This window comes from Hipposideros armiger, unplaced genomic scaffold, assembly GCF_001890085.2.
Source record: "Hipposideros armiger isolate ML-2016 unplaced genomic scaffold, ASM189008v1 scaffold_37, whole genome shotgun sequence".
In the NCBI taxonomy this organism is placed as follows: domain Eukaryota; kingdom Metazoa; phylum Chordata; class Mammalia; order Chiroptera; family Hipposideridae; genus Hipposideros; species Hipposideros armiger.
In genome coordinates this window covers 2,173,518-2,185,931 of record NW_017731387.1, presented here as the reverse complement: position 1 = coordinate 2,185,931, position 12,414 = coordinate 2,173,518, and the positions used below count along the sequence as shown (strand labels likewise).

The 12,414-nt window shown below is 35.2% G+C and overlaps 1 protein-coding gene across 3 annotated transcripts in view; it reads left to right on the top strand.

Moving 5' to 3' along the window:
• Nucleotides 1-12,048, top strand: part of ZBTB41 (zinc finger and BTB domain containing 41) — a 29,815-nt gene extending 17,767 nt beyond the window's left edge. For 2 of the 3 annotated variants that reach the window (XM_019638117.1, XM_019638118.1), the window contains exons 8-11: nucleotides 660-766; nucleotides 2,175-2,280; nucleotides 4,396-4,484; nucleotides 5,761-12,048. In XM_019638117.1, coding sequence (XP_019493662.1) covers nucleotides 660-766; nucleotides 2,175-2,280; nucleotides 4,396-4,484; nucleotides 5,761-6,416 — 958 coding nt within the window. In that variant the 3' untranslated portion in view covers nucleotides 6,417-12,048. The remainder of the gene's footprint in view (nucleotides 1-659; nucleotides 767-2,174; nucleotides 2,281-4,395; nucleotides 4,485-5,760) is intronic. The other variant, XM_019638119.1, reaches the window with a different exon arrangement.
• The last annotated feature ends 366 nt before the right edge of the window (nucleotides 12,049-12,414 follow it).

Genomic DNA, 12,414 nt, shown 5'->3' with positions numbered 1-12,414 from the left:
AGGGAGGGAGAGACAGACAAATGAAGGGTTGTGGGGTAACAATAATTCAAGTGAGATTAATTTTAATAAGTTAAACCGTTTATAATCCATCCTCGAGTAGCTATAAAATGAGCCATATTCATATTTTGTTTGGTTAGTGTGAGGACAACTAGTAAAATGTGATTGTCAGGAAGTTGATTTTACTTACAGATTTACCAGATGCTAAACCATCAGTCTGTAAGTGGTAAAAGTTATCCAGAAGGATTAAGCCGTTGCTGAATCAGTTGCCATCGTTGTATGCTTGTCACTTGAACACTTACCCCATTTGTCTGAGTCTCACTCCTGGATTCACTCCTGCCTTCGCTGACCCCGAGGCTCCAGTGGTCGGGTAGGACTTGAGACATTTGGCAGGTTCAGTGAAGTGGGCTGAGGACCTGAGAGACCAGGAAGGAGCGTCGTCCAGACGTGCGAGCCTGCGCAGACGCTGGAGTGCCCTTTTGAAAGGAGGAACCCTGGAGTCAGGCAGTGGGCGTGGGAAGTTCTCGGAAAGCCATAGAAGTGGCGCCTGCAATGTCTGAGGCTGGTTGAGTAGGCAGCCCAGTTCTCATTGTTTCGAGTTAATCAGGACCTTTCCTTCTGGTTCTCCATGTTCAGTGGCCTTCAATTGTTTTTCTTTATAGACTTCACTTACGAGTACATCACGATGACAAAAGATATGAATGTGATGAATGTGGGAAAACCTTTATTCGTCATGACCACCTCACAAAGCACAAAAAAATACATTCAGGTAGGGTGTATTTTGTAAGGATGTTTCCAAAATGGTCTTTAAAAAAGCACCTGAAAAGGTGCTACATCATGTTTATGTTGGCTACAATTTTAATAATTTGGTGTATGTTGCTCACCCCTTTGTAATATTGGTTCTAAAAACTTTTTTTTTTAAATGTCTGAAAGGGACATAATTTTATGACATTTTTTGTTCACTGTAATTTTAATCATTCAGTTGCCCTTTATGACTATAGAGTAAATTTTAAAATTGTTTTAACACATTCTTAAATTTGCTTTTTGCATATTGCAGATATGTGCAATAATTTCTGTTGATGCCTCCCTAAAGGGAGAAGCCAAGATAATATTTATCATTTTGATGGGATTTGAAAGAAGTTAGCAAAACTTAGATGTTGGAAGAGAAATGATTGTAATTGAGTGTTAAAGTTTATGTAATAGTGAGGTTTTGAAACCCTGTCTTTGGAAAAGAGTACCTTAATCCTGATCAATTTCAGATCTTTATAATTTTCATATTCTGGGGATTTCTTTCATATTTTCCTCTCAGATTTGATGTTCAGGAAGTGCTAAGAGAGCCAGCTATGTGAGCACAATAATGGGAAAGAACCATCTCTGAGCACAGTAGAACAGGTGATTATTACTATTCCTATAAACGTAATTTAAGTATGAAGTATGCAACAGATAGTAATGATTTCCTTAAATGATCCCAATGGCAGGCTGAGTTGCTATTACCATTTTTAAGAGATGTTAAAGTTCCTATGACTCTTTCACTGGAATTTATACATTTTCATTTTTAGGTGGAGAATTCTAAATTCCTAATTCTAGAGGCCGCATGGTTTAACTGCACGCTGGTATTAAGAAAGTGATTTTTAGAGACCAAACCTTCGTAATTGGATATAAAAATAGAGATGAGAAAGTGGACTCATCTAGAATTTCCCTTTATATGTGTATTTTGGCTCATTACAAAAGTAAGAAATCTCCACAGATGAAAAATCTTTTAAAAGTAAGCTACAAAGATCTGAAAATGTTCAGGTCCTTCTTATAATCAGTAAGATAGCCTCATCTTGATTCAATGTACGTTCATTTGAGGTGTTTGATATCCAGACTGCTTAGTTCCCAAAAAAGTCCTGAGTTTGGAAGTGATTTCATTTATCTTGCTCTGTTAGTTGAAAGGTAAGATTTGGAGCCTGAGCATAGGATACTGAGGTGGGGAAAAGCATTCACAGCCGTGAAAATAAGCACAGATTGACTGAAGAAAGATATCTGAATAAGGAATATAAAGCAGATAGCCCAGAATAAAGGGTGGCTTGACTTTCCTGGTACATTTTTCACCATGTTGTCTTCCTGTTTGATATTTGTGTCTGGGGGAAAAACACTGAAATGCATATTGTAATGAAAATTTTTGGGTCTTTAAGGTGAGAAGGCTCATCAATGTGAAGAATGTGGAAAATGTTTTGGTCGTAGGGATCATCTCACTGTCCATTACAAAAGTGTGCACCTTGGAGAGAAAGTGTGGCAAAAGTAAGTGAGAGGGCCAAGTTCCTTATCGTTACTGCACGGGGTAAGTCTGGGTCGGAGGGGCCGTACAACGTGGCTCGTACTTTGTTCTGTTCAGTTGGGGTTGGTTAAGCAGCGCTTTCTCCTAAAGGAACTGAGCAAAGCATATTTTTGTTCTTGTTTTCAGTTACTTCAAAGGCTAGGACGTCGTAGACATTAAAGTTCATGGCTAATATAAAAACCTTGGCATTCTTTGGGGAATTCATTTATGTTTGGTTGCTGTGGCTTTTTGAGTATATAAATATACTGCCTAGGTATTATACTTAATAAGATAGCAATTATTGGGAAATGTTTGTAGTCAGAATGTAATCACACTAAGCATTTAAAATGGTATTTTACTTGAAGCAGGCATGCATTGTTCTGAACAACTTTGTAATACACTTTAGATACCCAAGTTTACCTGAGATTAGTTGTTGAGTGTAAAATGTTCAAAGAATTCATGCTGTGGGACTAGGTATTGGGAGTAAGTGCTAAGTAAAGACATGGTCTGAGTTGCCAAGAAACCGAGTGTTAATAGTACTGAGTGTGATCAACAAAATATACACAGTGTATGTGAGTGCAGGAAGTGATAGACTGATTTGAAGACAAGTAGGAAGTGTTGGTTCGTGGTTTATATTTCCATGTATTGGTTTAGTGCTTCTTCATTGATTTTGCTCAGTGATGCAGTTATTGAATCAGGGTCTTTATTGTAGTCCCTGAACTCCTGTGTTCATTAGATACTAGGAATGCTGCTAAGTGCTGGGATGTAGAAATGCACAAACAGGGCGCTGTACAGGAGAGGAAATAGGCCCCCACCACGCTAGGGATGGGTGGGAAACGGAAGTACACATGCTCCTGCTCCGGAGACTCCAGAACTTTTTTCTCAATCCCTTTATACCCTTAAAAATTACTCAGTACCTCAGGAGCTTTTGTTTATATCACTTATAATATAATATGAAAACTGTCTTCTTGTTTAAATTATATAAATCAGGACCGACCGAGTGGTTCAGTTGGTTAAAAGCTTGCTCAAGAGTTTGAGCTCTGAGCAACAGCGGTTCGATTCCCGGCCCGAGCTGAGCAGCTGCTGAGCTGCCAACAGGTGGCAGGATGGCTCAGCCAAAAAAAAAAAAATTATATAAATCATTAGAAATTGAAATGAGAAAAAATCTAAGTACAATTCATTTAAAATAATAGTATACCCATCACATTCTAACATGAATAGCAATTTTGTGAAAAAGAACTCTTTTACAAAACAACAAAAAAAAAACTATTGAAAGGGTGGCATTGTTTTACCATTCTGTAAATCTCTTTAATGGCTTAATAGCTGGATTGTCATATCTGCTGTCACATATTATTTCTGCTGCAGTAAGTGAAGAAAATCTAGCCTCACCCAGATGCATAGTTGGTGAAAGGCGTAGTATTATAACAGCCTTTTTAGATAATTGTGGATGTTATCCTTTGCTACTACACTAAAACTTAACAAGTGGTAGTTTCTTAAGGGTGGTTCAAGGTGGAATCTGAAACAAGATTAATGAAGTTCCCACGCTCTTAACATTCAGTATCTTAGTCTGTCTTGCCCTTTGAATGGGTGTTTTACCTCTGCGTAATACTGAAGTATCATGCATTTGTCATTTGGAAAATAAGCGTTCACTGAGTCACACAGATTTTCCAAATGTTAGCATATTTCATAGGACATGGTGAACAAATCACAATTGCTAACACAGAAATCACATTTGCTAACACAGCCTCTCAGAAAGGAGTACTGGGATGCCGTCAAGAGCACAGGTTTTCCAAAATTCTTACATTAGCTGGAAAGCTCAAATTTTATTATTCATAACAATTATTGTCAGTTTTCCCCCTAAAGTGACAGGGTCACTTCATTTGATTTTTGAGAAAATATCTGCCAAATACTCAAGTTGGTACCTATAGCTTGACTTTTGTTCTTTCAAGTAAAATGGTATTCATTCCATGAAGAAAGTGACTACTTCAGCTCACAGCTCAGTCTCACAGGTGCCTTTCTCTGAGATGCCATTGGACTTTGATTTGTGTATGCTGTTTATTAAAACTACATTGAAAAACTCTAACCTTTTATTTTCTTAGATATAAAGCAACCTTTCATCAATGTGATGTTTGTAAGAAAATTTTTAAAGGCAAATCAAGTCTCGAAATGCATTTTCGGACGCATTCAGGTAAAATTTAATGGGTAGTTTCTATATATTCTTGTATAATTATTCAAGACTAAAACATGGACATTTAAACTTTGTTGTTCTTGGTTAAATTGGTTTTTTTTTCACCATTAAGAGTTTTACTCATTATATTAAAATTGATGTCATGAATGAGCAATAGTCTGGTCTTCTATTCTCTATTATATAAGCTTTGATACTTTTGACTATCATTTTGTACAATTTGGGAAAAATTTTTTCCATAGGGAATTTACTCAACTTTTAGCTATCACTTTCCTCTTTCTGGTTGTTTATGGTTCCTCTAAATCTGTATAACTCAATGAAGACATTTACTTTCTTTTAAAAGAGTAATTCAAGCATGACCTCATTGTCTTGCTTACCAAGTTAACCACTTACAGTTTTCTTGTTTACACAGTCAGTCGTCGTTTATAGGTAGTTATAGAATGGTTTGCTTCAGCTGCTTTCTAGAAGTTGGCATTTTCTGACTTTTTTTCCTCCTTGGTGATACTACCATATTTTACAATATAGATTATGTTGGAATATTTCTTATATGTTGTCACAGTCCTTGTTTGACATCTCATACAAATTAACAATTTTTAAAGCCTTCCTTCTTTCTTTTTAAGAAAGAAACTCATTCATGCATTTATGTCTGCTTTGTTTTATATTTAGTTTGGATTTTGTCAAGCTGCTTTTCTGAAAGAGAAAAGTAATTGGTTTTATAAATATCAGAATGAGAAAAAACTGGATTTGGACAATGTCATTAGCAAAGAGTTGCAGTAGAGAATTTGCAAGTGATACACTGCTGCTGTTAAAAACAAAAATACATCTCCCTCCAAATGAATACTTCCTAATTTATGGGGTACATAATTACAGGTTAGAGTGGGAGGAAACGCGAGCAATAATAATAGTAGCCTCGGTTTATCAGCTACTTACGGTATACCAGCTTCATTGAGCACTGTTGCTTCATTTTCTCATTGAATCCATTCACCAACTCTGCGAGGTAGGCACCATTACTATTCCATATTACAGATGAGGAAACTATGTAGAGAAGTTGGTGCCTTGCTCAAGGTTTGGCTAGTAAGTGGTGTAGCCAGAATTCAAACATAGATCTTTTTTAATGTGTGAGGCCATTTTCTTTACCAGTTTACTATTTTATGAAAGCGTATAGTATTACTGCTTTTATTAAGCTTTTGTAAACATCCACATGGAGAATTTGCTACTTAAAATCTTTGTCTTGCCAAGCGAGCACATTTCATACTTCATTTCATTTTTATTCATACAGGTGAAAAACCATACAAGTGTCAAATATGCAATCAGTCTTTTAGAATTAAGAAAACCTTAACAAAGCACCTGGTTATTCACTCTGACGCCCGACCTTTCAACTGTCAGCACTGCAACGCGACCTTCAAGCGGAAAGACAAGCTGAAGTACCACACTGACCACGTCCACGGCATCAAGTCTCCCGACGACCCTCTGGGTCCTTCCGAGGAGAAACTTGTGTCCTTGCCAGTAGAGTACTCATCTGATGATAAAATCTTTCAAGCAGAAACAAAACAATATATGGACCAGCCCAAAGTGTATCCGTCGGAAGCCAAGACGATGTTACAGAACGTGTCAGCCGAAGTGTGTGTCCCGGTAACGCTGGTTCCCGTTCAGATGCCCGACACCCCGAGCGATCTGGTGCGTCACACGACCACCCTTCCACCCTCTTCTCATGAGATCTTATCGCCACAACCCCCGTCCACTGATTACCCACGAGCAGCTGATTTGGCTTTTCTGGAAAAGTATACTCTGACTCCTCAGCCTGCAAATATAGTTCATCCAGTCCGACCTGAGCAGATGCTCGATCCTAGAGAACAGTCTTACCTGGGAACATTGCTGGGCCTGGATAACGCTACTGCTGTACAGACTATTCCGAGTAATGAGCATCATTCGTGAGGAAATGGACACATCCCACAGACATTCCATTTTGGATGGGTATGTGCTAATGGTAGCCCGGTGCTGGGGGCTTTTCAGTTAGTAGGGCTGCTGTTTTCTTCATTTTCTCTAGTTTTTCAAGTCCTCAGAACCGTCTCAAATCAAGAAAAGTACGTATCTCTGTTTACAGAACATAAGAATATTTGGACACATTTTGAGGTATAATATTTGAAGTGAACATATTTGTGATTTTAAAAGATTATTTAGTGCTAATTTTTAATGGTATCTCCAGCTTTTCAAAATTATTAGCTGCTGACATTATGGGTTTTAATTTTTTTAATCATCAGTGGAAATCAGATTCTTTAGTCTCATTCCTCTTTTCTCCCTTCCCCATCTTCCAAGTTCAAGGACCATGCAGCCTTTAAGAAAGAATTTATGAGACGATACTGATAATTGGAACTGAGCCGTAGCCTAACATAAGATACATTGTTATTGCTTCCAGATTTTTAAAAACTGAAATTAGGAATTTGATTTTATAAGACAGTTTTGGATGTTTCTGTGTTGTTCTCATCTGGCCGTAGTTTCAGGCTATCATTATCCTGTGGTCTTTTGACAAACTCAAAGCCAGAAAGCTAACTAATGTAAGATTAACTTGTTCAATGAAATGTAGAGCTGAAATAATTATCCAAATGATTGGTTCTTGCCTATGCTTCAATTATTATGAATAAGAAATGCAAATATAGGTCTATGCATTAAATTATACATGTTGAAAATGTGTTAAAAGCAAAATATGACTGTTTTAACTAGGCACGTTTCAAGGTTAAGTTCACCCTCTGTATTTTGCCATTTTGTTCAGAAACATTAACAATGTATCACAGCATATAGCTTCATCTCGCTAAGGGAGGGGCAGTGGTAACTAATTCATGAAATTTAATTCTCAAGCTACTTTTGGTCTCATGGACCTTGGCTAACTGAAACTCTAGGAAACAGAACTTAGATATTGCATACATAAGTGTTAGCAAAGATGCCAAACAAATTATAAAATTCATATCTAACTAAACTCAGTGTTGTTTACTTTAATTAAAGGGAACCACTACTTGTATGCAGATTTCCATGTAATCCATATCTTTGTTTTTGCTTTTCACATAAGACTAATGTCTGTAATTATCCTTGATTTTTATTTTGGTCTGAGAGAAAAGTTGAGCACTTGGTGAAAGGAAATAGCAGTTAAAGCAAAACCTCACTGATTAAAACAACTGAGGAAAAAGTCAGTCAAATGATAGGTAATTATAAAATACTTTTAAAGATGTGCACTTTCCATATCTTCAAGTCAATTTAAACTTAAACTAGGATAGTGTTTCCTAGTAGAGCTGCTTGAAGGATTAGACTAGGCAGGGTTGACTTTTTATTAGCATGTCATTTTTATGTAAACTACTGGAAAATAGCAATTTTAAGAGTTTTCTATTTCCGTTTTGTTTACACTCCTAATTGCTTTAAGCACTTTTTTTTGTGTAAACTGTAAAGTCTGACCCAGCCCTTGTGAAAAAAATCACAAATAAAATAATGAAGTTCTAATGAATAAAATTTAACCACTTAATAATGGAGAAACGTGTTTGCTGAAGCACTTAAGAATTGAAGGTACTTTACAGGACTGTTTACCATACTAGTGGACATAAAACAAAAGAAAAAGGTGTTGAGAATTGAGGCACCTAACCAAAGTAGCTCTTATAAGTAATAAAACCAGCCTGACTTTTGCCTCATTTATTAAGATTTTGTTATAATTATCCTAGGACCAGTAGATATAGTTAATGTATTAATTCTTCTTTTAAAGGCATTCTTATTTTTCTGTGGAAATGTTATATCTGGGGTACTTACATGATTGAACTTGACTATATGAGGTACTATTAGTCTGCTAGTCTTTCAAATTGACTTAAAATATGTATCTTTATGATTTTTATCATAAAGAACAAGACTTTTAACTGAAAATCATGCTATTATGAAAAGAAAGCATGCCTAAAAATGAACCCTGCCTTACATATAAGCCAATGTAGAGAAGTTAGGACTTATAAAAAGGTAGATGGTACATACATGTATGTGTATGTTGTATTATATGGTAGCAGAAAAAGAGGGTGTTGCATTTTCACATTGAAAACAATACTTTGTTTTTTGAAGATAGTTGCTTTAGGGTTCTTTTAATAATCTAATACTCTAAATATATGATTTGGTTGTAGGAATTGGTTTACAGTGTAGAACTTTTCTGGAATACATCTCTTCTATAAAGTGAAATTTAAATATATTTAGTTATTGTAGATCATTTAAACTCAAATAGTGGCTTACTGTTTTATAAAAAGCTTTCACAGCTATCTCATTTAAACCTCATAATGAGCTCTGACATAGAAAGGACATGCTGTATTCCCATTTTAGAGATAATGAATCTGAAGTTAATTAAGGTGAAGGACCCAGTTAAGCTCACATCATTTATAAATGGCCGAGCTGCTAACTAGGGAGACAAATGTAGCATATTGATGAATGCTTACCATGTACCAGGCACTACGTTTTCTCATGTAATCTTAAATAGTCTGAGAGGTAGAGTATAATTCTTATGAAGAAATAGTCTCAGCGGATGAACAAACAAAAAAATCTGCCTCTAATTTCCAAATTAGAATATAAGAAAATTTAAAATTGTGAAAACCTCATGGATTTGGGCAAACTGAATGTATAAGTTTTTGAAGTTGGCACAAAAAATATGAAATGAGGCCTACTCTTTTCAGTTAAACTTTTGTAATATTCGATTTGGAGTATTTGGGACAAATGTTCCATTAACTCTAAAATTCATTAATTCTGTATGTGTACTTAAATTTTGCATCTTGCAACTAAGTTTAGCCTCATTCAGGATTTTTTTATTTTATGAGCATAATTTATTGTTTTAAATTTATTTTTAGCTGATAGCCGTTAGCACTTAATATGTAAATTGAATAATTTATTACATATAGAATTTGTTAACCTAATCAGTTTTTACTTAAATGCACCAAAGATTTTAAGTAGGTATTAAAATAGTTTAAAAGAATTTAAATTCTTTGTTGTTTGAATAAATATTTGTCCAAAGAAGCACAGTTGAAGTCCTGCGATTATGGATTTAAAAAAAAAAAATCATTAGTTTGAATACTAAGATTAAGTGTTTGTGTTTATATGTATAAAAATAAGAACAGAAGAAAATACTCTGGGAATAGTCATACTGACAGATTAATTACAAGTAAGAAGATGTACTCAGTTTTCCTCAGTTGAATGTTATCTTTTAAGTGGACACTATTAAATGCAAAATAATAAGCTCATTTTTTACACTACACTATTAAAATAAGTTTGCCTTAGAATTTTTTTTTTAAGACAAGTTGAAGTTATTTTTGTAAGAAACCCCACCTATTTTATGCAGCCCAATATACCATTTAAGATTAGGGCTTGTTCTTCATGCCAGCACGATTTAACCAACTCTGAAGGTAATAAGCTTAGCATACTTTTAAGTGATTCAGTCATTTATAGCTGAGAGAAGAGGAGTTGAAAACGAGGGTTTTAAACTGGTGCTTTATGAAGTGACTTCCTTTTAAAAGTGATGGTAGGTCATGAACTAAGTACACTAATAATTTTCTGTCAACTTTGAAAGTGTCAAAACATCTTTGCTGAGTGACTACTCGTATAAACTGTTAGTTAAGGGCTAATAAGTAAATATCATCCATTGCTTTTCATTCTATAATTGCAAGCAAAATAAAAACACAGTTAAACTGGTATGTTTATAAGTTGGAGTTTTCTTCCTTTGAAATCATTCTACTGTTTCACTGATGGAAAGTCAGATTTGGAACATTAGCCCTTTGACGTGTCCTTCACACCCAGTCTTTTCTGGATTGAATGCTTTGTGCCTTTTCAGTGAGTTGTAGTTGCTTCGAGTTGATTCTGCTGGCCAGATCGGACTGGGTAATGAATGGTTTTGATTTTGTTGTTGTTATGGCTCTTATGTTTGTGTTGCCTGCTGGTCAGGCAACACTTATTTTTTTAGGTTGCTTTACGTTTATGTAGGGAAATTGGCACCAAGTACTAGTATGAATATTTTTTTTGTTTTCATCTCTCCTTGGCCTTTATAGCAACTGTAAAGCACTCTGGGCCTGTCTCTACGTGCTTATTAGAGGAATCTGACAACTAAATAAAATACGAGTAGTGTGTCTGCCGTCTCCTCCTTCCTCCTCCCACCTTTTTTTTTCTTTCTTTCTTTTTTTTTTTTTTGACTAATGAGTTACCATAACCACACAGTTCTACACTGAATGGCTTATTTCAGTTTGCCTAAAACTGAACCAAGAGGTGATGGTTGCAAATGCGTTTCTTCTTAGGAGCAGGACCCCAGGCAACATACAACTTGAGTTGATGAACTCAGGAGAAGTTAGGATTTGTAAAGTTGTGTTTGGATCACTCTGAGATTCAGTGCCAAATTTAAAATGACTAAAAATGTATTGTTTCATAAGGAGCAGGTAGCATTTCTAAAACTTTAGTATGGTAAATGTTACTTGCTATTAGAGTGACTAATGGATAATGTGAGAATAATTTTACTAAACAAGTTTTAGGAACGTTAGACAATTCTTTAGATTCTCCCTTTTCTTTGGCACATTCTTCTCTTGGTAAAGTCTGTAGGTTTTTTTTTTGGCAGGGGGGATTACCCTCTTATTTCCTCAAATTATTTCTACTTAAAGATACTTTTATCCTGGCATATTAGCATGCTTTCTGCACTTCTTCTTTGGGAATAGCATTAATAAGATAGACATAATAGGATTAGGTTGTGTGGAAGATGAGAAAAAGAGGTTTCGTAGAGAGAGTGCCATGTTTTGTTTACCCTTGTTTCAACTTGCTGTGTATTGATTTTAAATCTATGACAATTGAAGAATCCCCAAAGAATTTAAATTTAGCCTTTGCAGCCATTATGTAAAGAGAAATTAAGAATTATACTAAAAGAACAGAGGTTATACGAAAATAGACATACTTTTTTTTTTTCAAATTCTTAGGTAAAGAAGAAATTTACGTGCTTGCATTACCGTTGGAAATTCTAACCCTTTCTTGAGTGAAGAGCATGTACACTTACGGTTACTCCACCTCTTTGCTTGGTATTCCTGCTTACATTCAAGTTGGACAGTGTACAGTGGTATAATTACAAAACTTACTCCTTCCAACAATCAGACTTTTCATATCCCTATAGATAAAACTATTACAGTTGTTGAGTGTGGCTGCCAGAAACGAGTCCAGAGGTGGGCACTGAACTGCTCCGGGTGTATAATACATGTTCTCATCGAGGGGCTTGATGCTGTACATTAAAGTGGAAATGCTTTTGAACAGTTTTCAGTCTCAAATCATAAGTTTTGCTTTGAATCATTGAGGACACGTTTAAAAGCAGTTACAAAAATGTCTGAAATATCATAATTCGTTCTTTTGTCAATTGTATGTAAAGTATCTTGTCAGTTTTATAGCTATTTTGGCTGTCTCGTGTTTCTTAAGTACAAATGTCTTTATAGAAAAATTCAGTTCTCTGTGAAGACTAGGAAATGTCTTGTATATTGAACTAGTTCTTTGTGGTATTTTGATATTTAAAATAAATATAAAGTTCTTTGGTCCTCATAAAGCACATCTAGGCTTTATTGAACACCTTTCACAGCATGGGAATGTGGTGCCTCCCTAAAAACTGAGTGCAAAGACCATGAACAAATGGAAAACCAAGGATTCTGGGGCACATTTACTTCAATTGTATTTATTTCTCATAATCGAGATAGCACTTTGAAATAATTCACATATTGAATATAGAAACCATTACACTAATTAATGATTTTAAGTGGCTAATTAATATAAATTCAAATACTAACAGTAACTGCTACACCATGTTGAGTTGAAACAAACATTTCAGTGACATACTCGCAATGTTAATTTGACGAATAATATTCACAGTATGTAATAATGAATATAAATTAAGTGTATTTGAAAATTATTGTAA